General features: G+C 40.1%; 2 protein-coding genes and 1 long non-coding RNA gene across 4 annotated transcripts in view; 2 read left to right on the top strand and 1 right to left on the bottom strand.

The window, feature by feature from the left end:
• The first annotated feature begins 68 nt into the window (after positions 1-68).
• On the top strand, positions 69-6,683 carry LOC128318430 (uncharacterized). Its single transcript, XR_008301859.1, has 3 exons — positions 69-140; positions 4,474-4,651; positions 5,151-6,683. It is a non-coding gene; the product is annotated as an uncharacterized LOC128318430 (long non-coding RNA).
• Positions 6,684-11,367: 4,684 nt separating this feature from the next.
• Positions 11,368-21,839, top strand: si:dkey-219c10.4 (high affinity cGMP-specific 3',5'-cyclic phosphodiesterase 9A). Its single transcript, XM_026912946.3, has 14 exons — positions 11,368-11,482; positions 12,172-12,333; positions 14,358-14,409; positions 14,529-14,631; positions 14,823-14,965; positions 15,039-15,098; positions 16,451-16,628; positions 16,921-17,043; positions 17,210-17,302; positions 18,085-18,152; positions 18,263-18,365; positions 20,241-20,345; positions 20,475-20,621; positions 20,705-21,839. Exons 1-14 carry the CDS (start codon positions 11,395-11,397, stop codon positions 20,882-20,884), a joined length of 1,605 nt encoding a protein of 534 aa, XP_026768747.1. The 5' UTR covers positions 11,368-11,394; the 3' UTR covers positions 20,885-21,839.
• Positions 21,840-21,946: 107 nt separating this feature from the next.
• Positions 21,947-27,019, bottom strand: part of cacnb4a (calcium channel, voltage-dependent, beta 4a subunit) — a 36,552-nt gene continuing 31,479 nt past the window's right edge. Inside the window, exon 14 of one of the 2 annotated variants that reach the window (XM_026912718.3) lies at positions 21,947-26,392. In XM_026912718.3, coding sequence (XP_026768519.1) covers positions 26,162-26,392 — 231 coding nt within the window. In that variant the 3' untranslated portion in view covers positions 21,947-26,161. The remainder of the gene's footprint in view (positions 26,393-27,019) is intronic. The other variant, XM_026912719.3, reaches the window with a different exon arrangement.

Raw genomic sequence — 27,019 nt, 5'->3', positions numbered from 1 at the left:
AAACGTAATGAGGCGCCACCTGCTGTATAGGAGAACATGAACATGTAGTTACCGTAAACCGTAGTATATGCGCGCGTTGCGGTTTCTACCGCTGCTGACTTGACAGCGGTTTCGGAGGAGAATCGATAGGAAATAAGCATGTACGGCTAAGTACTGTCGCTCCTTCTCGCCTTTTCTGTTTCTTTTTCGTAACTTTAAATGCCTTTTTTTTGCATTGATAGTTTGCATTAATAGCTAGTTTATGCAGGTAATGCATGGCCTGTGTTTGAATAGCCTGAAAGCAGTAGGATACTTAACTGTTAAGAGTTTGTCCACTGTTTTTTAGAGTTTGTACTTTTGTGGGCTATGAGCAAGTAATAAAGGTGAAAAATGAATGTAAGTAAGTAATAAACGTGAAAAATAAAAATGAATGTTTTGATATGTGGTAGGGTTGGTGGTGGAAATAAAATCGAGTCACTGCTGTCATCTGGTGGAACTAAGAGGTTATTGCAAGCTGCGAGTTTCTCATAAAGAGAGCGTTTCTGATAGCGCAAAATATGTACATGCTTTAGGGGGAAATTCAATCACTATCTCACGCATTTATTCATTAATTCTTTAGAGGTTTTTTACAGTATGTGACAAGTGTGGTATGTGTGGTGGGGGAGATGAAAGTCCTCGTGCCGAGATGAATTTCCGCTTTTGCTAAACAAAGTGTGAGCAGAATTGTTTGGCAAGTGTTTCAGTCGTCACTGGTGGAGGTTTCTTTTAATTTGAGTTTAACACGCACGGTGCTATTACCCCGCCATAACTGTGCTATTACCCCCACACGGTGCTATTACCCTGTCGTAACTGTGCTATTACCCCACACAGTGCTATTACCCTGTTGTAACTGTGCTATTACTCCACACGGTGCTATTACCCTGTCATAACTGTGCTATTACCCCACACTGTGCTGTTACCCTGTCATAACTGTGCTATTACCCCACACTGTGCTGTTACCCTGTCATAACTGTGCTATTACCCCGCACGGTGCTGTTACTCCACCATAACTTTGCTATTACCCCCACGCAGTGCTATTACCCTGTCATAATTGTGCTATTACCCCGCACGGTGCTATTACCCTGTCGTAATTGTGCTATTACCCCATATGGTGCTATTACCCTGTCATAATTGTGCTATTACCCCATATGGTGCTATTACCCTGTCATAACTATGCTATTACCCTGCAGGGTGTTATTACCATGTCGTAACTGTGCTATTACCCCCCCACAATTCTATTACCCTGTCGTAACGGTCCTATTACCCTGCACGGTGCTATTACCCCACCATAACTGTGCTATTACCCCACACAGTGCTATTACCCTATCGTAACTGTGCTATTACCCCACACAGTGCTATTACCTTGTCCTAACTGTGCTATTATCCCGCCCGGTGCTATTACCCTGTCATAACGGTGCTATTACCCCACATGGTGCTATTACCCCATATGGTGCTATTACCCTGTCGTAAAGGTGCTATTACCCCACACGGTGCTATTACCTTGTCGTAACTGCGCTATTATCCCGCACGGTGCTATTACCCTGTCATAACTGTGCTATTACTCCATATCATGCTATTACCCCATATGGTGCTATTACCCTGTCGTAAAGGTGCTATTACCCCGCATGGTGCTATTACCCTGTTGTAACTGCGCTATTACCCCATACAGAGCTATTACCCTGTCGTAACTGTGCTATTATCCCACACGGTGCTATTACCCTGTCGTAACTGCGCTATAACCCCACACTGTGTTATTACCCTGTCGTAACTGTGCTATTACCCCACACGGTGCTATTACCCTGTCATAACTGCGCTATTACCCCACACAGTGCTATTACCCTGTCATAACTATGCTATTATCCCACACTGTGTTATTACCCTGTCGTAATGGTGCTATTACCCTGTCGTAACTGTGCTATTACCCCCACACGGTGCTTTTACCCTGCCGTAACTGTGCTATTACCCCATACTGTGTTATTACCCTGTCGTACCGGTGCTATTACCCCACACGGTGATATTACCCTGTCATAAGTGTGCTTTTACCCCACACTATGCTATTACCCCATCGTAACTGTGCTATCACCGCCGCACGGTGCTATTACTCTGTCGTAACTGTGCTTTTACCCCGCACTATGCTATTACCCCATTGTAACTGTGCTATCACATAATTGTGCTATTACCCCATATGGTGCTATTACCCTGTCGTAACTGTGCTTTTACCCCCACACAGTGCTATTACCCTTTCATAACTATGCTATTACCCTGCAGAGTGTTATTACCCTGTCGTAACTGTGCTATGACCCCCATACGGTGTTATTACCCTGTCGTACCGGTGCTATTACCCCACACAGTGATATTACCCCACCATAACTGTGCTATTACCACCACACGGTGCTATTACCCTGTCGTAACTGTGCTATTACTCCACATGGTGCTATTACCCTTTTGTAACTGTGCGATTACCCCGCACGGTGCTATTACCCTGTTGTAACTGTGTGATTACCCCACACGGTGCGATTACCCTGTTGTAACTGTGCTATTACCCTCCCTAACTGTGCTTTTACCCTGCACAGTGTTATTATCCTGCTGTAATTGTTCTATTACCCCACACGGTGCTATTACCCTGTCATAACAGTGCTATTACCCCTGCATGGTGCTGTTACCCTGTCGTAACTGTCCTTTTACCCCGCATGGTGCTATTACCCCGCCGTAACTGTGCCATTACCCTGCCGTGACTGTGCTATTACCCTGTCATAACTGTGCTATTACCCCACATGGTGTTATTACTCTGTCATAACTGTGCTATTACCCCCACACAGTGCTATTACCCTGTTGTAACTGTGCTATTACCCCACACAGTGCTATTACCCTGTAGTAACTGTGCTATTACCCAACACGATGCTACTACCCTGTCGTAACTGTGCTATTACCCAACACGGTGCTATTACCCTGCATGGCGATACTGTCTTACAATACATCATTATGCCAATGTTATCACAGTGTTATTACAATGCATCTTTATTGCAATGTTATTGGTGTTTTTACAATACATCAGACAAAATGTGGGATTTATCATAAAACTTGGCTCAGGTGTTATCACTGTTTGTAGGACTAGCAGAATGATAAAATATAATCTAACATGAGACTAGGCTAATTTGGTGTTGCTAGCCAAGGGGAGGCACAACTAAGCTATCATTGTATCGATTTAGCTGACAACACTGCTATGTCCTTATGCTCTGCTGATATCATGTTCACGTAACTTGGAACTCATATAGATGTTTGGACACCTTGTTTTCCTGGCCAGCATGAAAGGATATTAGTGTGTCAGTTTCAACCCCTTTACTGGTAAAAAAAAAATCGGTGTATATCCATTTTTCCCTCACACTAACAGACTGTGTGAACTAGCGTTTGGCAGAATTGAGACCTGTCAGCCAATAAGACATAAGTATTTCCACTTATTTTCCTGTAAACCCTGTCTGATTGGTCTTGCCTCCATTCACTGAAGACAAAGTACAACACTCTGTTCACTGATGATGCGAATTTGCAACTCTGCCATCTTCTTTTACTGACGTTCAGTTACATAGTGACAAACCGCTCCAAGTGGAGAATTTTTCGGGCCTAAAGAAAAATCTGCCCCTGGTTGATATCAATACATCATTATTTCAATGTTTTAACTGTGTTATTAAAAATTATTACATTTTTATATCTTTGTTTTTACAATACACTGTTGTTATGATGTTATAACTGTGTTATGACAATACAGCATTATTTTGGTCATACTATTACCATTGCATGTCCTTGTGCTGTCATAACAGCACTATTACCCTTGCATGGTCATTGGGCTGTCATAACTGGACTATGACTATTGCTTGGTCATTGCGCTCCCATAACTGTGCTATTAACAATTGCATGGTCATTATGCTGCTATATCCATGCTATTACCCATGGCATAGTCACTACGGTGCTATAACCCCGCTACTACCCGTTGCATGGCCCCGATGCTATTATAACAGCGCTATTACTCATTGCATGGTCCTGACACTTTCATAACTGCACTATCACCCATTGCCTGGTCCTGACGCTTTTATAACCACACTATTATCCATTGCATGCTCCCGACCCCATTATAACCCTACTATTATCCATAATATGGTCATGTTTTCTATGTTTTTTTCTCCCTCAATTCCTGTTTGTGTACATCTGTATGTGTCTCTGAATATGGCTCTTCACTTTGTGCCTCTTCCTAATTGTTCAGGGAATGCACATGCTTCCCATCTCCTCATCAATCTGCAGTGCATATAAACCAGAGTTCTTCAGTCACTCATTGCCAGATTGTTCCGGCTACCAGTGCTGTATCAATGATAATGCCCCTTTTGCATTTATGCTCAGCTCTTTGTTGTCCAGTGTCTGTATCATGTGTGATGTACTGTAACCCTGTTTTTCCCTGTGCTCCAGGTCCACTTCACTGCCTGCCTGCCTGCCTGCCTGTACTCCCCTATGCCCAGTTCTGTTTCACCTCCCCTGTGGTTCAGAGACAGTGCGTTCAACCCTCCCACTGCTGATCCGAGTTCAAGTGCCAGCTGCGCTGAGCCACGTTCCTTCCCCCCATGGGGGAACACCAAACTTTACTAAGGTAAAGTTTGGTGTTCCACAAGGTTCTGTTTTACACCCATTGCTCTTTTCTTTATGTATGCTACCTCTGGGCAAAATTATTCGTAAACATGATATTAGCTTCCACTGTTACGCTGATGACACACAGATGTATGTTTCAGCAAAGCCAGATGACAGACACCAGCTTAATGAAGTTGACGAATGTGTAAAAGACATTTGAAATTGGATGCTTATTAACTTTCTCTTACTTAATTCTGACAAGACAGAAGTACTTGTACTAGGACCACATGCAGCTGAAGTAAGCTTTCTGATTACATAATAACTCTGGATGGCCTTTCTGTTTCATCATGTGCAGCAGTAAAAGACCTTGGTGTGATTATCAATTCTAGTCTTTCTTTTGAAGCTCATGTAGATAATATCACTAGGATTGCTTTCTTTCATCTCAGAAATATTGCTAAAATAAGAAATATATTGTCACTACACGATGCAGAAAAATTAGTTTATGCTTTTGTTACCTCTAGGTTTGATTATTGTTATGCCGTACTGTCTGGATGCTCCAGTACATGCATAAATAAGCTCCAGTTAGTCCAGAATGCAGCAGCAAGAATCCTTACTAGAATCAGAAGGTATGACCACATCACCCCTATCTTATCCACACTGCATTGGCTCCCAATCAAATTTCGTATTGATTATAAAATTCTACTATTGACCTATAAAGCACTAAACGGTCTCGCGCCACAGTACCTGAGTGAACTTTTGGTCTTTTATGATCCTCCACGCCTACTCAGATCAAAAGGTGCAGGCTATTTGTTGGTATCTCGAATAGTACGTGCTACAGCTGGGGGTAGAGTTTTCTCTTACAAAGCCCCACAGTTATGGAACAACCTTCCACTTAGTGTTCGAGGCTCAGACACAGTCTCAGTGTTTAAGTCTATGCTGAAAACATATTTGTTTAGTCAAGCCTTTAGTGAATAGTTTTCTTAGGAACAGGGGCAGGTCTGGAGGGTTCACAGGGATAGAGTGTTGTGGTGAACTGGGATGTTTGGATGCTGACGCGTTCACTCAGGTTTGTCTACAGTGGAGTGGCTGGCTGCCTTATGTCCCAGGGTGCCCTCATGTCTGTGTTAGCTTCTGGCTCTCCCTTTTAGTTTTAGTTATGCTGTCATAGCTAGTCTTGCTGGAGTCCCTGCTTGCACTCTGCACGCAAAGTACATTGTCTTTAACCATTAGAGGACAAAAGCTTACTTAATCTCTCTCTCTCTCCATCTCTCTCTCTCCCCCTCTCGCTCTCCGTCGAGCTACACATGCTACTTCTGAGATGCCAGTGATCCTGACCCCTTCTACTCCTCCTCGCTGCCTGACCCATCCTGATGCCCCTTCTGCTCCTCCTCGCTGCGTGACCTATCTTGATGCCCTAATTCTGGTTGGAGTTCTCATCTGTTGAGTTCGCTTGCTGCTGCTGGGGGCGGCCCCATATGGACGGTCTGAAGAACCATTTGGTTTGCTGGGGATAGTCCCACCTGGGGGCTGTGGAGATGGCTTGGGGATCACATATGGGGAGCTGTACTGTAATGGCCTGGGACTGCGATTGCTGTAGTGGCTTTGGGGCTGCGGTTGCCATGAACACCTTCGTACTCAGGACTCCATCAGTGGACAGTGGATAGATTTTAACCAACCAGACTTCTTGCAAAAACTGTGATGAATTTATTGGTTGCACAATTGCACTATTTGTCCATATAGTACACAATAATAGAAGGGATTTATTTATAATTGCACTATCCGTTGCGCCCAGAGGATGGATTCCCTTTTGAACCTGGTTCCTATCAAGGTTTCTTCCTCATATCATCTCAGGGAGTTTTTCCTTGCCATCATCGCCTCTGGCGTGCTCATTAGGGATAAATTCACATATTTACAATATATTTTTTGTGAATCCATTTATTTCTGTAAAGCTGCTTTGTGACAATGTCCATTGTTAAAAGCGCTATACAAATAAAATTGAATTGAATGTCTCAACTCTCATTATCCTTCAATAAAATCTGTTCAAGAGATTTCAAGATTCAAGAGTTTATTGTCATATGTACACCTGTGCTCAAGTCTGTGTTCTGCTTCTACACTCTTGTCTGCTATAACACATTACACCATCAATTACTGTGCTATTACACATTACATTGTCATTACACCATAGATTACTGTGCAGTTCAATATTCCTGAAGAACTGCTGAGACCATACAGAAGATGCAGAGCTGGATCCAAAACAAAGGCAAAGAGGAGATGCTACAAGCCCTTCATTCCCTCCATCATCATGGGAAACGTTAGGTCTCTTGGCAATATGATGGACAAGGTCAGCTGAATGATTGGGACCCAGAGGGAGTATCTGGAGTGCAGTGTGCTTTGTTTCATTCAGACACGGCTGCACAAAGATATTCTGGACTTGATTGCTTCCATCCCTGGCTTTCAGACAGTGAGGGCAGACAGAGACCCTGGACTGAGTGGTAAGAAGAAAAGTGGAGGGGTCATACTGTTTGTAAACAACAGACGGTGAAACCCGGGACATGGTACTGTGAAGGAGTGTCACTGTTGCCCAAACATTGAATCGTTGGCTGTCCGTATTATCTGCCAAGGGAATTCACAGTTGCCATTGTGATTATTGTTTACATCCCACTGGCAGCTGACACAGAAGTGGCATGTGACATCATACACGCAGCTATCGCAAGTGTATGCAAGTGTGAAGAGTGCATACACTTCATTTGTTCTGACTCCACTGGGAAGGTCTGACCACAACCTACTTCTACTGACACCCACATACCGGCCTGTTATCCTAAGGCAGTTTGTGGCAAAGAAGACATAAGGAGATGGTCACAAGAGGCAGAAGTGGCTCTGCAGATCTGCTTTGAGCCCACCGACTGGGAAGTGTTATCTGTACAGAGCTGGGGAAGACATTAACAACATGATGGACTGCATAACAGACTACATAAATTTCTTCACTGACACTATAGTTCCAGTCAGGAGGGTGCGTTGTTTTCCTAATAACATACCCTGGATCACCAAGGACCTGAAAGAACTACTAAGCAAAAAGAAGCAGGCTTTCAGGCAGAAGGACAAGGAACAGATGAAGAGGCTGCAGAAGGAGTTGAAGATGAGACTGAGGGATAGCAAAGAAGCCTATAGAAGGAAGCTGGAGGGCAGACTTCAGTAGAACAATGCAAAGGAGGTGTGGGCTGGCATAAAGAAGATCACTGGCTTCAAAGCAAAACAACAAGCTGTAGGGGGCAGTCTAGAGAGAGCTAACAAGCTGAATTTGTTCTTCGATAAGTTCAGCATGATGCCCTCCCGCCCATCTCCCTCACCACCACTCTTCCCCAACACCTCCCAGGATCAAACATCTTTCCCACCCTGTCATATACACCAATTCTCCCCTGCTCATCTCACAACCATTCACCCCCATCCCATAGCCTTCTTTAGAGGACTCACACCTCTACCTTCCCCAAATACCCCCTAATCACCCACCCTCAAGGGATTCACAACTCCCACCAACCTACTTTTCCATACCATCCAGGTGTAGAGGCAGTTGGAGAAGCCTAAACTGCAGGGCAATTTGGTGCAGGGTGCAGGGCCTGACGAAAAAAGTCCCAGGGTACTGAAAGTTTGTGACAACCAGCTGTTTGGGATCCTCCAGCACCTCTTCAATCTGAGCCTCCAACAGGAGATGTCACAAACACAAGAGGACTCAGAAGCAGAACACAGGAAGCAGGTTGAGATGGTTTTATTAACAACATGAGGAGGGTGGCTGGGCGTACAGAAAGGAGCTGGAAATCAGCGTCAGTTGAGGTCGGGATTCAAACCCTGGTCAGCAGTTTGAGAAAGTGTGAGAAAGCTGAGTGTGAGCAAGTTTGAGTGATGGCTTGACCAGTGCTTGAACGTGGGAGCCAAGTGCAGAGCTGGTGAACCACGAGGAAGACAAGGTGGGGCTGGGTGTAGCAGGACAAGAACTGGGAATGAGCAGACAGGCAGGCTGAGCAGGGAACCTGGAACAAGAGGAGAAAAACACAGGATAAGCACAGGATAACTTGACAGGGAAAACACTTGACATAATATGAAAGAAAACATGAGGAAGACAGGAAGTGTACCGCACTGAGGCCGGAACAATCTGGTGATGAGTGGCTGAAGAACCAGGACTTACAATCGCTGAAGATTGGGTGAGTAGATGAGAACCAGGTATGATCAATCTGTAATCAGGCGAGGCGCGAACTGGAGCGCTATGCCGACACAGACACACACACACACAAACATAAAAAGAAGGGAGAGGGAGAAAAAACACTGGAAACACAAGGAAGGGGAAAGACAGGGAGATATATACAGGATCTGGCTGGACTGTGACAGGAGAAGGTGCTAGAGCTGTGGAAAATATCGTGCCGTCGTTCCTGTCCTGAAAAAGACAACTCCCTCCTCATTGAACAATTATAGATCAGTAGCCCTCACATCACATGAAGGTTTTGAAGAGACTGTTCCATATCAGACGTCAGGTAAGCTCTTTTCTGGATCCCCTGAAGTTTGCCTACCAGCTACAGGTAAGCGTGAATGATGCAGTTATATATCTAATACAAAAGGCCCACTCCCATCTGGACTACAACAACACCACAGTGAGAATCACTTTCCTTGATTTCTCAAGTGCATTTAACACCATCCAACTTCTCCTGCTGAGAAAGAAGATGAGAAGAATGCGGGTGGGCATGTCCATGATCTCCTGGTTCACTGACTACCTCTTGGACAGACCCCAGTTTGTGTATTAAAGGATTTGACAAACAATGGGTATGCAAAGACAGGGTAAACACAAAGATAAGTACTGCAGGCTGGTGGGTAACAGATAGAGACACTAGGTAAATGACTGAGGGAAAGGAGCACACACCTCATGTGTCTTGGAAGAGAAACGCTGGAGAAAACGTAGGAGCTTCAAATGAACACAGGTAGTCACAGAGAAGAGGTCTATTCCTTGTTGAGGCCAGACAAAGAGTGCATGTGAGGTGTATGCTTATATGGAGTCCTGATGAGTGTGGTGATTGGAGACAGGTGGTGCTGATTAGAACTCTGGGGAGAGAGGGCACTGACTGTTGGTGACAGAGCCTAGTGTTCCTGTGACACTGTGTGTCCTTGTCCTAGGCAAAGTATTGTTCCATGTCACATTACTCCAGTTCTTGATCTTGTTTTAGTCTCCTGGTTCGTGTTTGGATTATCCTTGCTATTGTTGTCTGTAGATCGTCCGACCTCTGGCTGTTTCCTGTTGCTGATTTTTGACTCACGTTTTGGATTTGTCTGCCTGCCTCTTTAATAAAACGCTTAACTGCAATTGCATCCACCTCTATGCCTCCATTATATGACAACTGGAAAATAGTTGAACTTTACTACCATCCAATATTCATATCAATATGTATGGCCACTTTTCTTCTATTAGTTTTTCCCCTTTCTTTCCTTTTCTCATATTCACTCTTTACAATACTGTATATCCCTCTTCATTATATCGCTGTTTACAATGTGTACACTGATGACAATGTTTGCACTGCCACTTTATTTCCACTCAAGACTACTGCTTATATCTACAATGTTAACACCCCCACTGCACTACCACATTGCACTCTTACACTGTATTCTTTTTTATATATATTTATTTTTATTTTGTTTAATTTATAATGTTAAATTATTTAAGTAATTAAAATTATTTAATCTAACTCTCTGTGCATCTGTAATAGGTGAATTTCCCTCTGGGATGAATAAAGTGATCTATCTATCTATCTATCTATCTATCTATCTATCGATATCCGTGGTATTACCCACAGCATGGTCATTATGGCATTACAGTAGTGCTATTACTCATGGCGTGGTCAGTAAGGTGTTATGGTCATAACAGCAGTTCTTAGGAGGTACAAATCAGGTACACATACAGCATCAAGGTGATAATATCTGCTGAGTCTGTTTTCATTAACTGAATCTTTAGATTATCCATGTGAGATCATCAAAAACAAAAGTGAATCACATGTGCAGAAGCTGCAAGCAGAAGTTCAGAATCAGGATCAGGCAACTATGGAGGATGAGAGAAGCCACAGCAGTAGAAGTGTGTCAGGATCAGACAGTGGCAAAACATCAGGCACCAAGAGTACACATACAGCTTGAGAGAGAGAAATATTTAGGAATGTGATAATATTCCCTTGAATTATTTCCACACAACTCTTTTTGGCTTTAACTATGGTATAACTAAGTAATAGGCTAAAACTTCTAAAACTATTATTTTAACATAATTTATATTGAATACCATATTCAATATCATATTCAAGAATCATATGCTTATAGAAAAACAGTTACAAAGTAACAAAGAAACAAGGTTGTGTGTTCAGCTGACTGTAAGCTTTTAAATATTCCAGTGATTAACTAGTAGCAAATTGCCTGAATTAGGACACAAATATTGGTGTTAGCCTTTATTTTGTTGCAACTCAGTAATTTCTGTAATGTATTTTGTGACTACGAGGTGCTATATAATGTATTATTATTTAATTCAAATATATGATTAATTAAATAAAATTTCTTCTTCTTCTTCTGCTTCTTCTTCTTATTATTATTATTATTATAGTAATAAGGAGATGGGTTAGGCCAGAAGAGGCAGATAGATGAAAGAAGGGGAGGGAGGAGCTGTGAAGTGGCCCTTTGTTAAATAGATGTCATACACTGTTCACAGTCCATTCGGCTCTGTGGTGTGTGAGACTGCTGTCGACTGGCATGGAAACTAAAATAATTTATTTCACAGTAAATGGAAGACCAGAGCAGGCGGAGTTTCCTCTTGATTGTCCTGCACAAGATGTCAAAGGTAAGGATTTAGTCACTTTATTGCTTTCCCTTCCTAGTACTGATTGTTTAAGAAAAACACTTTTATGTCTTTTTCTGTATTAATAGACATTAAGGATTTTGACGATTTGTCCTTATAGCGGACAAAATCAAATCTGGACAAGACTGACTTTAATTAATATTTTATTAAAGATAGAAAGTCAAAAAAGATTAGTGTTGCACTATTTTCTATAATTTTCGTATACTAATATCAATATACGATTTTCATTTTTAAATGATAGACATTGAGTTTTTAAAAGTTTTCATCCAACCCTGTCCAGTCAGTCTCTCACTGTCACAGAGGTTACATGGTATCAGAAATGTTGGTATGATAATAAACTGTTTACGAGAACATTGTAAAATATGCAAAAAAAGGATGCTTCCTAGAACTACAATCCAGACCTGCTATATATTACTATACAATGACATGGGTTCTGTTTTTACAGAGTTAAAGAGTTATTTTGTTATATGGGAAAGATATGATTTACGTGAGTAAATAAAATCAGAGTTTTTTTTACTGGAGCGTTCATACTGAAAGGCTGGGGCCACAGGTGCTTCTGACAGAGCTCTCCTCAAGTGGCAGCTCTGTGTCAAGCGCATGCTATTCATAAAACTCATGCTGTTGTCTTGATTGAAATCAGATGCATGTGTGTGTACACACTACTCTTACAGACCTCTTCCGATCGGCAGCTGAAGCTGGTCCGCATGATATCCTAAAACTCTACAATCCCAAGGGCAATATCATTAATATCTCCCCTCAGCTGACGCCCAACAGCCCTCACACATGCTACAAGCTGGAGGTGGTTGCTGCAGACTGCAACAGTGAGCCATTAGGTATTTTCTGCCTTAGATATAATATTTTGCAAACCTGTTAGATGTTAGATGATGGATGACATACAATGTGATTGTGCATTATTGTATGTGTTATACCACAGTGCTGTTGAATTCTCAAGTCTGACTAGTTAGACGGTGTTGAATAAGGTGTTAAAAATTTCTATAACAACAGCTTTGACAATAGTGCTGGCTGAAAAGCAAATCACAGATTTATATCAATACACTCGTTCTAATAAGTTATCATTTCTTTACAAACAACTTGCACATGGACTTGTATGATGTGGTGAAGTTTTCTGTGAGGAGATTTTTTTGGCATTTATGGATTGAGTCTCCAGTGTCAGTGCTTCATAATGGTCAGTAAGTTTTACAACATGGAAAAGTCCTCAGGACCAAGGACTTTCTTGCAGTTTCTCAGTATCATAACGTCACGTAATGCAAGTGGGGACAGATGCATGTGCAGTTAAGCATAATTTATTGAGAGGCAGGCAGACAAATCCAAAACATGGAACAAAACTCAGGAGGCCATGTCATCGGCCTCAGTCTTGAGCAGGACGTGGGAGCCCTCATCATAGGCATAAGGCAGGAACAGAACTTGGGAGGCTGCATCATCGGCCTTTGGCATGAGCAGGACTTCAGGCTGGGCCTCCCCAAAAAATTTGCTAGATTGAAGCTAAAGTCGGCCTTCTCGTAAATCACTCTCATGAGACATACAAACTCAGCCCATGCTTCCAAGGCCAATGGTTCCTCTTGTTACCAAAAACAGGAAGTCAAAAACACGGAACAAGGCTCAGTATGAAAAGGCAACAAAACACTGAACAATACTTTGCACAGGACAAAGACACATGGGGGTTTAAATATACAAACTAATCAAAGGTAAAACACAAGACAAGTGGGGGCAGTAAGGACATGTGAGGGAACTGACCAATGACAATACAAGGGTGGAGGCAGGACAGGAATCAAAACAAAAACACACATGGCAATGTAAACATACATGAAAATGCAGAAGCGCATGCTGAAGCGCTGTGGGATGTTATGCCTACTGAGCGCCTCTGCGTGCTGTGTCCGGCATCTGAGGGAATACCATGACACATAACGAGGTGCACACTTTGTCTTATGAACTTAAGGAGACAAAAAAAGAGAGGCTGGTGAGGAATGTTCCACAACATTAAACATAACTATAAAAGGTTAAAAAGTAAACAAAAATAGTTATCATTCAAATTGTTGTGGTATAAGAGTAATGATGACTTCGGGATATGATATTGGTTAATGATCAATTTCGAGATATCACACTATTGATTATTTGCCTAAAACAGCAAATTCATTTTGCACATTTTTGCAAATTCATTTCAGCAAATTTTATTGATACACACACAACTATACACAGTACGACATGCAGTGGAATGATTTTTTTTACAACTGTCTGGTGACAGAAAGCAGAATTTACATATAAAAAGAATGTACTTACATAGTAGTAGAAAAAGAAAAATATAAAAATATAATATGAAAGATAGATGGAAGTTTGAATTATATGTGGAATAAAGTGCAGATCTATGCTGTTTTTTGGTGCAATACAATGCTGTGCAACATCGACCTAAGGTAGTTGCAGTGAAAAGTTGCAGTGAAAGCTAGTTGCAGTGAAAAAGCTAACATATATAATAAATATTTATAAATACAGGATACCACGTATATTAACAGGAATGTAGGGGGTGTGGGTGTTGTGCAAACAAATCCAAGGTCTGTATTTATATGTCTATGTATAAGGTGTTGTCCTGGTTGAGTGCCCAAATGGTCTATGGGAAGAAGGTCCTCCTCATTCTCTCTGTGTTGGCCTTCAGGGAGTGGAAGCGCTTCCCTGAATGCAACAGAGAGAAGAGTCCATTGTTCGGATTATAGTGTTAAATGCTGAGCTGTAGTCAACGAACAGCATTTTAACAACATGGTCTGTTGTGTTTTGTTCCCTTTCAAAATGCACTTAGATAATTAAATTAATTAAATGTATTTTAAAGGGCTATGCCATCTTTTAGGTACAGAGCTGACAGTGTCACTCGGCTTTGATCTGTCCTCCATGGAGAAAAGGTATGTATCATTACAAATTAAATCACTTAAGTCATGTTTTCTCAATTCTATTCAATTAAACAATTAAACAATGTAAAAATCACATATTTGAAAATGTGTACTAACACTTTATCTAATAGGTTACAAAGTCTAGAGAAGAAGATTCTTATTGAATCTGGCAAGACTCCAGCTGTTGTTTATGAGATGAAGCAACAGGTGGAGTCATTCAGGGAAAAGCTTGAGGTAAACAAATAGATTCATGCAGACTACAGATATTCACAAGAATCCACAAAACTAATCCACAAAATGTTATCTTGCTCTCTTCTTGATCCGAAAAGCTCTATAGTGAGAGCAGTTAAACATTTGTGATTCTTCCCTCACTAATGTTGTGACCTTAATTTCCACCGACTTAATGATCTGTTCAATCTCTTTAGAGTGTTGAGCACCTGAGCTGGCTGGGTCTGTTTAAGGAAATGTCTGAGGGTACTCACAAACCCTCTCCATTCTACCACAAGAGAACATTGCGCAAGACACGTGAAGAGTGTGAACATGTCAAGGAAAAGTTCTTCCAGATGAGGTGAGTGCAGTCTCCAGACCTCTCTCTATTGAGCAAGTAGATTGATAAAACAATCCAATTTATCTTCACACAGTTCCCTGGAGGTCTCCGAGGAGGTGAGGCAATACCTTAAGACACCAACCTTCGATAACTGGTAAGTTCTTGTTTCATCTCAATGCAGAACCTAAATTGTTTCCCAAACTGGTCCCTGGACTCTGGGATGATTCACATTTTTGGAAGCTGAAAGAGAGTAAGAATAAGAATCTGAAATGGCAAGTAGTACCTAGTCAAACACAGAAGGTCTGTCAGTGGTCAAGCAGCAGAAATGGACCCTTATGGTAATTTAGTTTTTGTCAGTGTAATGGAAATATGTATGAAGTATGTACCAGTGTATTGAGAACTATCATCTCAAAGCCACCTGTTTTCTTTTCTACAGTGGCAGAATGTTCCAAGAGTTATTGTACATTAAAATCTATTAAAACCAAAGGTGTGGAATGGTGGTGTAGGTATTGTGGGTTAAATCCTGAGCTCTGATAGACATGTTCTTCCTGTGATTGCAGGAATAAAGCAACATGGTTCAGTTTTATTTGTGTCATCATAGAAGTAAAATCTGAATTTATCACTTACTGGACATTAATCAAAGCTGCCCTACTCTACTTGTGCAAGTTAATAAATTCATCATGTAAATATCAATTCTGGATAAAACAGAGAATTTAAATGTCTTTAGATCAAACTAAAGCTGGTAATATATATGTGAGGAGAAACAAGAAAAATGCCTGTCTATATTTTGTGAGCAGCTTAATATCATATCATATTATGCACATTGTTTCAAATATTTAATATCTGACCTCATTGTTCTTCAGAGAATGCATCAGCTATATCTTGCAATTTAATAGTTAGATATTCTCCTCTTGGCTGAAGGTGCAGGAAGGTTTAAAATATTAAACCTCATCAGCCCATGGAAGTTGAGTAAATGAGCTCTGCTATAACAAAATGGATGTTCATTACTGAAGCACAGCTCTTTTACCCTGCATAAAAAGGCCAGAGAAGATTCAATCCTTTGATCTGCATGAAAGGCTTCGTATCATTATGAATGGTTGTTTGGAAGCTTAGCAATCAATAGGAGACCCTAGGCTTTCAATTGTGTTTTTATTCAGTGGTCTTCTAGCTTAGTTTTTGAACCCAGGCCTTTCAAATTTACAAAACAGGATGCAGCTTCTCCAGAGATATAAAAATGGTTCAGGAAAGATGACATATGCGTCTGGCAGGCCTGTGCTTCCATCAAAGAAATTCACATAAAGGGCACAGAAAATATGGGAAAAACAGCTACTGGTTTGGAATAGATTGGAATAAAGGAAGCAAAATGTCATGCAGTCAGAACATACATTAAAGAACACAGAAGGGGTCTGCTCATTGTATATGTGTGTGTCTTTGGTTATGTTTTTATATCTTGGTGGGGACCAAAGTCCCACAAAACAGTTTTGATTTATATTTGTTTGTGTGTAGGCAGTGGGAAGATGCTGAGATCATGGTGTTGCTCCAGGTGATGTACACAGACCTGGACTTTATCTCCACCTTTAACATAGAGCTGGATGTGCTGCAGCATTTCCTCTACGAAGTCTACAAGCGTTACAACAACATCCCTTTCCACAACTTCAAGCACTGCTTCTGTGTCACTCAAATGGTGAGAGAGAGAGAGAGAGAGAGAGAGAGAGAAAATGACAGTGAAATCAGTTCACCTTGGTTTTCTTCCAAGTACTTCAATTTTCTACTTGACAATTTTGGTGATTAGTGAAGGGCATGACCTCAGCCAGGCTTCTGCTTGATATAAAACTCTTAACACAGGGTCATCCTTTTTTGATTAATGTTGCTGCATTGTAATCTAACACTCTGTATGATTACTGTACATCCCAACCCTTTAAGCAACTCCAGCTGCTCATTATGTCCCTCTCACTGCATCGTTCTTGGGTTGGCAGATGTATGGCCTGATATGGCTAACAGATCTGAGGGCTAAGATAGATAGCATCGATCTCTTAATCATGCTGACCTCAGCTGTGTGTCATGATCTAGACCACACTGGTTACAACAATGCTTACCAGGTAAGAGACGCACCTTATCATACAGTTTTGCGCTAAAGTAATGTGTAACTGTCATTTTATTAACTGTTGCTCTGACAATCTGTGTAATATAAAACATAGATAAAGAATTGAGGTGTCTTTTCTCAGTCCCAGACGGTCTATAAATGACTACTATGCTGCCTTTCAGATTAATGCTCGCACTGAACTCGCCTTGAGGTACAACGACATCTCTCCTTTGGAAAATCATCACTGTGCTGTAGCATTTGAGATCCTGGAAAAGGTAACTTATAGCAAACATGTTACCTTTCTTTAGAACTTCATGGTCATATTAACATATATCTTTATAGATTTTATAGATCTCGTAGCTTTGCTGATTAATTATCAGTAGAATACTTACTGGTTAATGGCTAACAGACTTATTTAAATAACTTCTCAAACAAAGACTCTTTGTTCTTCTCTAACTCCTTTGTGGCTAAAACATCTTTCAGTGACCTTTGCGTTTTCAAAAACTGGCCCCTTATGTCCTCTAAAGAGGCATTAAAAGGACTATCAGTAAATAATTAAACCCCAGCCACAAACCCTTTCATTTTCATTTGTCCCTTTCATCTCTAATATAATGGTTATGATGTATGATAAAGGTGCTGATGATGACTGCTGCTGCTGCTACTACTTCTGCTACTACTACTACTACTGCTACTACTACTACTACTACTACTAATAATAAATAGATAGATAAATACAGGAGCAAATCTCAGTTTCCCAGCATAATTCCATTCTGTTGTTTAACAAGTGGACCACAAACTATTTTTATTTGTTCTAGACGGATAGAAGGGGGGCAGAGACACACACAAAAAAGCACATCCAGAAACAGACAAAGAGGTGCAATACTAAAGGTTCTCTTAGGGCCATACCTCTACAATGTATTTATAAAGTATAAAGCAACCTACCACTACCTATTCTGACAACAGAACTATTAATACTGTAAATCTTTAACATTACATTGAAAATAAAAGGTCTGTTTAAATAAATTCAGAGCACAGGCTTAATTTCAGTCTTTTTCAGACCGAAAGCAACATCTTCCGGAACCTGACAACAGATCAATACAAGAGGATAAGGGAGGGCATAATTAAGTATGCAATTATGTCTCCCTCATGTCCATTTTACAAAACAAAAAGTTTTACAGCCATAGCTATCCAGGTAAACACTCAAGTGAGTCTGAACATAATCATGTTTTCCTCAGGTGTATCCTGGCCACAGACATGAGCAGGCACTCTGAGATCCTCAACAAGTTTAAAGCCATTCTGCCTGTGTTTGACTTCAGCAACAAGGACCACAGGGATGTGGTAAAAGCAAACTCACGTTCAAAAATACTGATGAGTGAGGTATTGTGGAAAATAGCTTTAATTAACATTTCATCTACAACAATCAGCTATAACATTAAAACCACTGACAGGTGAAGTGAATAACACTGATTATCTCATTACATTGGTACCTGTCAAGATATGGGATATATTAGGGAGCAAGTGAACAGTCAGTTCTTGAAGTTGATGTGTTGGAAGCATGAAAAATGGGCAAGCATAAGGATCTGAGCAACTTTGACAAGGGCCAAATTGTGACAAGGGCCAAATGGCTAGATGACTGGGTCAGAGCATCTCCAAAACGGCAGGTCTTGTGGGGTGTTCCCAGTATGCAGTGCTTAGTACCTACCAAAAGTGGTCCAAGGAAGGATAACAAGTGAACCGGCAACAGGGTCATGGGCACCCAAGGCTCACTGAAGTGCGTGGGGAGCGAAGGATAGCCCATCTAGTCTGATTCCACAGAAGATCTACTGTAGCACAAATTGCTGAAAAAGTTATTGCTGGCTATGATAGAAAGGTGTCAGAACACACCGTGCATCACAGCTTGCTGCGTATGGGGCTGTGTAGCCGCAGACCTGTCAGAGTGCCCACGCTGACCCCTATCCACCACCGAAGCGCTTTCAATGGGCACGTGAGCATCAGAACTGGACCACATAGCAATGGAAGAAGGTGGGCTGGTCTGATCAATCACATTTTCTTTTACATAATTTGGACGGCCGGGTGCGTGTGAATCACTTACCTGGGGAAGAGATGGCACTATGGGAAATAGGCAAGCTGTCGGAGGCAGTGTGATGCGCTGGGCAATGTTCTGCTGGGAAACCTTCGGTCATGGCATTCATGTGGACGTTACTTTGACACATACCACCTACCTAAACATTGTTGAAGACCAAGTACACCCCTTCATGGCAATGGTATTCCCTAATGGCAGTGATCTCTTTCAGCAGGATAATGCTCCCTGCTGCACTGCAAAAATTCATGAATGGTTTGAGGAACATGAAAAAGACTTCAAAGTGTTGACTTGGCCTCCAAATTCCCCAAATCGCAATCCAGTTGAGCATCAATGGAATGTGCTAGACCAGGAGTGTCCAAACTTATCTGGAAAGATTTCATTCCAAACAAGCAGAAGCCACACCTGAGTCTATTGAAAGCCAAGATCAACTGATTAAACAGGTGTAATCAGGTGTGGCTCCTGCTTGATTGGAATGAAAACCTGCACCCACACTGGCCCTTTGTGGATAAGATTAGTCACCCCTGTGCTGGACAAACAAGTCTGACCCATGGATGCCCCACTTCACAACTTACAGGACTTAAAGGATCTGCTGCTAACGTCTTGGTGCCAGATACCACAGCACACCTTCAGAAGTCTTGTGGAGTACATGCCTTGATGGGTCAGAGCTGTTTTGGCTGCACAAGAGGGACCTACACAATTTTAGGCACGTGGTATTAATGTTATGGTTGATCGGTGTATATGTGTGTATTTATTAAAACTTATTCATTTGGAGTTCGTTTACCAAGGAGCAGGCCTTGTCCTAGGATTGTGACGAATAAAATAGGAATTTAAGGAATAAAATATGATGCTGTGCATTGTTATAGGAAAATAATCAACAATAGGGTGATGTTGTGCAAAATGACACAAAGCAGAGAAGTTGATTATTTTCCAATAACAGCACATCCTGGAGTATTATTCCTCTTAAACCATATACCAATCAATTTGTCAAAGTTACACTTTTTAGTTTTTAATTAAAGAATGACATGTTACACTTTAAACCATTAAGAGTTATATTTAATGTTGTGGAACATCCACAAGACATGTTAGTTCCTTATTTTAATGCACTTCCTGTCTGTTGCTTTCTACTTTAGCTGATGATGATTATGATCAAAGTGAGTGACATCTCTAATGAAGCGAGGCCCATGGACGTGGCAGAGCCATGGCTGGACTGCTTGTTGCAGGAGTTTTTCAACCAGGTGACAATTAAAAATCATTTAAAAACAACTCCATTTATTATTTGTGAGTTGGAATGTTTAGATAGTGGTAAAGCATTGTGAATGAAGACACTTGCATCCAGTGAATAAAGTTATCATGCTTCTTCTTAGAGTGACATGGAGAAGCTAGAGGGACTTCCTGTCACACCATTTATGGACCGGGACAAGGTGACTAAACCCTCCTCTCAGACTGGCTTCATTCGCTTTGTTCTCTTCCCGCTGTTCATCGAGCTTGCTAATCTCTTCCCCTGTCTTGAGGTAAGTGTTAATATTGTATGTTTAAACACTGAGGGAACTAGCTTTACAACACAAACCAAGTGTAGTGTCTTTGTGTCCAACAGCAACATATCATTGACCCAGTGAGGAAAGCCCTGGACTATTACACAGAGATGGAGAAAGCATTAGAAAGAGAGAAGCAGAATCGAACCCACAGTGAAAAAACAACTAAGCCCAAAGAGAGTACAAACGACTCTGAACTTCCACTAGAGCCTGAATCATCAATGAAACCAAGCTCTGTGTAACGACAACATGCTGGTTGTGTGTAGTAGTGGGAGAGAATACTATAGTTTTACTGAATAATTGGCTTCCTTTGTAAACATTACGAAAAACAAAAAATAAATAAAAAATATTAGATGTTTAATAATATTTGGTTCAGACCCTGTTAGACAACTGTGATGTACATGCTATTCTGTCTAAGGAAAGGACTAATTTAAAAGCTGTTTGCAGTGTGAAGGGTTTTAAATTTTTTCCTTTAAATTGCAAAATGGTCTTTATTGAATTTTGGTACTACAAATAAATTTAATTGAAGTGAAAGTGAACAATGTGCTGTTAATATATTTAACCAAATTAACCTGTGTGAGGGCGTAGTATTCCGCAAGAAAGCCCATAAACTATTAATACTTTACAGGATAATATAATGTGATAAATGATAATATATAGTGTACAACTCAGTGTCTTTTAAGAACATGTACTGAGCATGTACATAGTAAGGCTGTGATAACATCGCTTTTGCATCTGTCAATATAATACTTCATAATTAAATAATTAACATTCTTATGGCTCTCAGGTCAGCGATCCTGTTCCTACTCTGTACTATTGCATTTTGGGTGTAGCCTCAGTGTCTCATGGCTGCCTGTATGAGAACAGATGAATAAATGAACAGAGATGATGTCCAGATGCTTTGTTCACTAACAGTCTCAGTGTCAACATTTGTTACAGCCATGTGAAAGCAAAATACACATTAGCCAAGAACCAGCAGTAGGCGGTGCCTAAATTAAATGCAAGGAATGAAATCAAGTAGGAGGATGAGTGACAAATGGCATTTTTAGCAATATACAGCAAATAGATGAAAGCGAAGCTAGTTGTTTATATTTGGATTGTTTTGTCGCACAATCTCAATGACACACAAGCTTAATATAGGAACTGGCACACGGAGTCCACACAGGCAGGCTATAACCAATTGGAACCAGCTTGGAAGCTGTTCAAATGATGCAGGTGGTCAGTGCTGAGATGAAAGAAAACCAGTATTAAATCACATTAAAGCTTTCTAGATATTATAGGTTCATTTATTTTTATAAAAGGAAACATTAACAAATGCAGCTAGATCCATCTGTTTTTACACATATATTCTCCCACATTCCAAAAACAAACTCTTTCTTAATTAGATTGAATCAAATTGACTAGAACGCATGCAGTTTTGCATTGCTCTCAGATGCCATCCTGCCCAAAAATAATGCCAAAATTTGAACTCCAACTGAACTCCAAAGAAACTGCAGAGGGAGGTAAAGCGTCAGCATGCAGCACTGTACACATTTGCATAGTAAATGGTTGTCATTGATTCTCGATTACATAGGTATCCATTTTATTACCAATAATTCTCGTGAATCTGCATCACATCAGCCATAGCAGAACAAATAAAATCTCTTTTAGGGAGGTGTTGCCAGGGTAAAGATGGTTTTACTGGACCCATAAATGAGGGAAAAGTAACTTGTCATCTCAATGAGAGAAATGTGTCTACATAACATCGTTCATCATTATTATAAACTAAAACTATATAGATTGTATGTGGAGTTTTATTTAGACCATGTCTTTACAATGAGAAAGAAATTAAAATATTCCAGAAATTATCAAGGTGTCAGATTTAAGGCATAGTCATAATAACAAACAAAAAACGCATGAATCGGTGTACCAGATGAAACAAAACCATACACTGTGTGATATGACAGGACACCTTGTAAAATTACAAAAATAAATTGGAACTAAAAAAAAATATGGCAAAAATGTCACAACCTGATGGCATGATATTATAAGGACCCTGAGCATTAGCTACAATACATAACATACATACAATCACATATCAGTATAAACATTGAGAACTTGTACATAAGTAACTAAATAAGTGTGTGTGTGTGTGTGTGTTAAATATATTTATTCAGTGTTTGAACCTAAATGATCTTCACCACCCTGGAGGATTTAGGTAACATTTTCTATGAAGATCATAGTTAAGATCATAGTTAAGAAGAGCTATATAGACATTAACACGTATACATATCATTTCCTAATGTAGTCATAAAACATCATCCACATCATTTTAATCATTTATGAAAATGCATGACACTTTACAGCTACCTTTATAGCTGACTTTATAGTCAGTGTGTATACAACTCTACATACTTAAAAATGCATTATAACCACTGCTATAAACTGTAATGCAGTTTCATAAATAATCATAATAATGTACATAATTCCTTATGAATGCAAGTTATGAATGTATTCATAGGTCATTACATATGGCCTTCATATGGTACATATGGCCTTCATAGAAAGTGTTACCAATTTTTATTATATGACACATTTTTTATCATCAGTTAGCAAAACAAAGCGTTAAGCACCATGGTTTTGTCTGCGTGAATGTAGCTCTTTCTCATTAACTAAATGTGTAACAAAAATGTGAAACAACTATGGAGCCATCTCACTGAAACATATCATTGTGGAGTACGTATATAGAAGGCTCAATTCAACATCCTCCTTCCTAATGAATGAAAATATGTCTGTATGAGATACATGCATTTTTAAAAGTAAACTGTTGTTTTCTACACTATTCAGCAAATTGCTGGATGTAAACTAATGGGTTTTATAAATGCTAAAGGCCTGGCAGAATGGGGCTGGCAGCAGTAGTACAGTAAGGACACTTCACTCAACTACACTGTATTTAATTGGCTCGGGTTTGGAAACTGCTTAGTGGATGCTTTCTTAGTGGATAAAGATTTCAGTGTAATCTGTCACTGTGCAACTGAGAGCCTACCCGCATGTATATTGTTCAAAGACAACACACACCATAAAGCAGGGGACACTCTTACAAGCCAACATCTGATCTAAAAGAGCTCTGTGTCATCCTCATGAATCGTACATTACTAGTACATTAGCACTGCAGTAAATGATGCTGTCCATGGCATAAGAAACTACAGCCACAAAACAGCCACTGCAGATAATAAGAACATTTCCAGAAGTTCTAGGACACCACGTACTGACACTGAATATTTATCCTAATATTACTATTTACTTATATTTCAATGATATTGGTGCATCCACATTTTAGATATTTGATTATAAATCTATGTATTGCTTCCTTAACTTACTCTATACACAAATTTGACAGAACTAAGAGGGCAAACATTTTTTTTGCTCATTACAAAATATCATTTCAATGCTCTTTAAATCTAGGTTTCCTGTTTTCTACTAATTTAAATATTTGAGTTAACTCCATTCTACTTTAAAGACATACCCATTGTGTAATCACATTACAGGATGCACTATTACTATCAAATGAGACTGTAGCCTTCTCTATAAGACTAAAATAATATGTCTGTGTCAGTACAATGTGGCTCATGTTTCATTATTCTCAATATCAACATATGGAGAGGGGTTATGTTTTGGCACGTACAGTGGATATAAAAACTATACACATCCTTGTTAAAATTGCAGGTTTTTCTAATGGGAAAAAAATGAAACCAATATAAATCATGGCAGATCTTTTTCCACCTTTAATGTGATGTAGCAAACAACAAAGTTCAGTGCCAGTAACCAGGCAGAACTACATTACCCAACAGCCCCAACACATCATATGACCAGATAATATGCCTTACTGATCACTCACACCTGTCTCCTGTTGCACCTATTTAGCACCCCTATTTAAGTTCTGGTTTCAGTGCGTTTCTTTGTCAAGCTTTTGTCATGTGTAACCTATGGTCTGTATGTGTTTCCTGCCTTGTGAGCATAGTTTATGTATATGGTTTTTGGTTTCACATTGTTTCTTTTGTGTTTGTGTCCTTTTATAAAACCACCTGGACTTGCATCCGACTCCAACTCCCTGACAAAGTGAAAAACAAATAGAAATGCTTTATGAAAAAAAAAAAAAAGAATCTGAAAAAACTACAATAACCTGGTTGCATAAGTTGGCCCAGTCCCACCTGAAGAGAAGCAGCTACTATGCTTCATTGTGGGTATGGTGCTGTTTGCTGTCTTGTTTTTGCACCAGACATATCTTTTAGAATTATGTCAAAAATTTCTGCATTGGTCTCATCAGACCATAACACACTTTGCCACATGGTTTGGGGGTGATTTAGGTTGGATGTTTTTTACAGTGAGAAAGGGCTTCCCTCTAGCCACCCTACTCCTTTGCCCAGATATGTGAAGAATATGAGAGATTTTTGGCACATACAGTACAATAGTGACTAGTGCTTGCCAGATATTCTTGCAGCTCCTTTAATGTTCTCTTTGCAGCCTTTCTGATAAGTTTTCTTCTTGTCCTTTCTTTAATTTTGGAGGAACATCCTGTTCTTTAGTAATGTCACTTTGGTGCCCCATTTTCTCCACTTGTTGATGATGGCCTTCATGGTGTTCCGTGGTACATTTAATGTTTTGGAAATTCTTTTGTACCCCTCTCCTGACCGATACCTTTAAACAATGAGATTCTGTACATGCTTTGTAAGCTCTTTGCGGACCATGGCTTCAGCAGTTGGATGAAACCAAGGGGTCACGAAAATCCTAAAGAAATAGCTGACCTTTATTTGAGGTTAATCTGAATGACTTAACTGATGACAGCTGTATGATAATTAGCTGTATAACAAGGTCATTATAAGTTTTAAGTTATTTTTTTATTGGTTTTCCACTTGGATTTTTCTGGTTGCTACATCACAATAAAGATGGAAAAGATCTGATATGTTTTATCTGTGTTTCATTTTTTACCAGATAACCCTGCAATTTTAACAGGGGCATGTAGACTTTTTATATCCACTGTATGTCCTGTTCCTGAGGCTCTCTGAGCACTCTCAGTCAAAATTGATACCATATAAACAAAGGTCATACACTGGCATTGCTCTGGAATTGTGCACTCCATTTCTAGTAACTACTAAATAATTTTTACTGTGCAAAAGGGTCTTGGCGCTGTGCCATTTCTGCATCTTGATCTGAGCCAACCTGCTTCATCACCTAACCCTGCAAATGCACAGAGAACTTACCTACAAGACACAGAATTCTTATGACCTTAGAAAGATAATGTACCAGAGGGATAGCATTTCATTTTCGGCCATCCCAGGATCATAATTTCGCTTGCTGAGATATTTTGAAATGCAGAATACTGTACCTCAAATTTCTCTGACAAACATTTTATAGCCACAATTAAAGCAAATATGACCCGATCTTTCCCCATTGATGAGAACCAGTGCAAGAGGGAATACAAGGTACTATGCCTCAGAAAAGGACTCAGACGAGGACAGTAGAGGGTGCAGAAGCTGAACTTAGGTTCTGTGGTGTGAGTCGTTGCTGTATCCCCCTGGAGAGCCACGGCTCCGGTGTGGTTTGTATGTGTCCTGGTATGGGTCGGTGTAGTCCTCCTCCACCAGTGGCCATTGCTCCCGGCTCTTCTGTTGACGCTCGGTGTTGTGGTAGTTTTCAGTTGAAGTCATCAGACTGCGCCTCTCAATTGGCGAATGATCGCTGGAATGATTCCTGTTTCTGTTTCTTTGGCTCTGTTGAGAAAAGTGTAAATGCTTCCTATTTGTAATGTCTCATGCCATTTGATGCTACTCAAATTCCTCTGTTATTCCAAGTTGATGGAATTTAACCATCAACTATTTTTAACATTGTCCTAAACAGTAGACACTCTGTTTTAAATAATAATCTCATGACTTCAGCATTATAATGTTCTATCTGGCATTTTGGTTGAAAAACTACATAAACCTGAAAACTACTTTATTCTTCTATTTATTTTTTGTTATTTTTTATTTTGAATTTTTTGATGTAATATTTAAATAAAAAAAAACTTCCCAAACTCACATATAAACTTGGTTTTATGAGGTTGTATCTGCTAGCCATCTGTCATGTAGAATGAATACATAACTTTTTTCACACACTGAAACAGAGCAGTAAGCAGTGTCTCAGTATGGCAAACGTGAAAAAAACCCTTTATCTGTAGACGCTGTGTACATGATTAAAAATGAAGAGTTTGGTTCCAAAATGCGATAAACGCCATTTTTAAAAAAATTGAGTTCCCGCCATAATCAGTATTGTATCTGGTCGGTACTGAAAAGTCAATTTTTAATTTTACGCAAAATGCGATATCCGCCGTGTTATTCTGTCATGTTTTCTCCCTTTCT

The sequence above is a fragment of the Pangasianodon hypophthalmus genome, chromosome 5, assembly GCF_027358585.1.
Source record: "Pangasianodon hypophthalmus isolate fPanHyp1 chromosome 5, fPanHyp1.pri, whole genome shotgun sequence".
NCBI lineage: Eukaryota > Metazoa > Chordata > Actinopteri > Siluriformes > Pangasiidae > Pangasianodon > Pangasianodon hypophthalmus.
Note: the sequence above shows the minus strand (reverse complement) of the source record. Positions and strands in the feature narration are given on the sequence as shown.

Bases quoted from the DNA above. Each gene is read 5' to 3' on its own strand.
- si:dkey-219c10.4 (XM_026912946.3), top strand. From the start codon at position 11,395: ATGGAAACTAAAATAATTTATTTCACAGTAAATGGAAGACCAGAGCAG. The intron at 17,303-18,084 runs GTAACTTATAGC...AGTCTTTTTCAG, and splicing joins CATTTGAGATCCTGGAAAAG to ACCGAAAGCAACATCTTCCG. The intron at 20,622-20,704 runs GTAAGTGTTAAT...TGTGTCCAACAG, and splicing joins ATCTCTTCCCCTGTCTTGAG to CAACATATCATTGACCCAGT.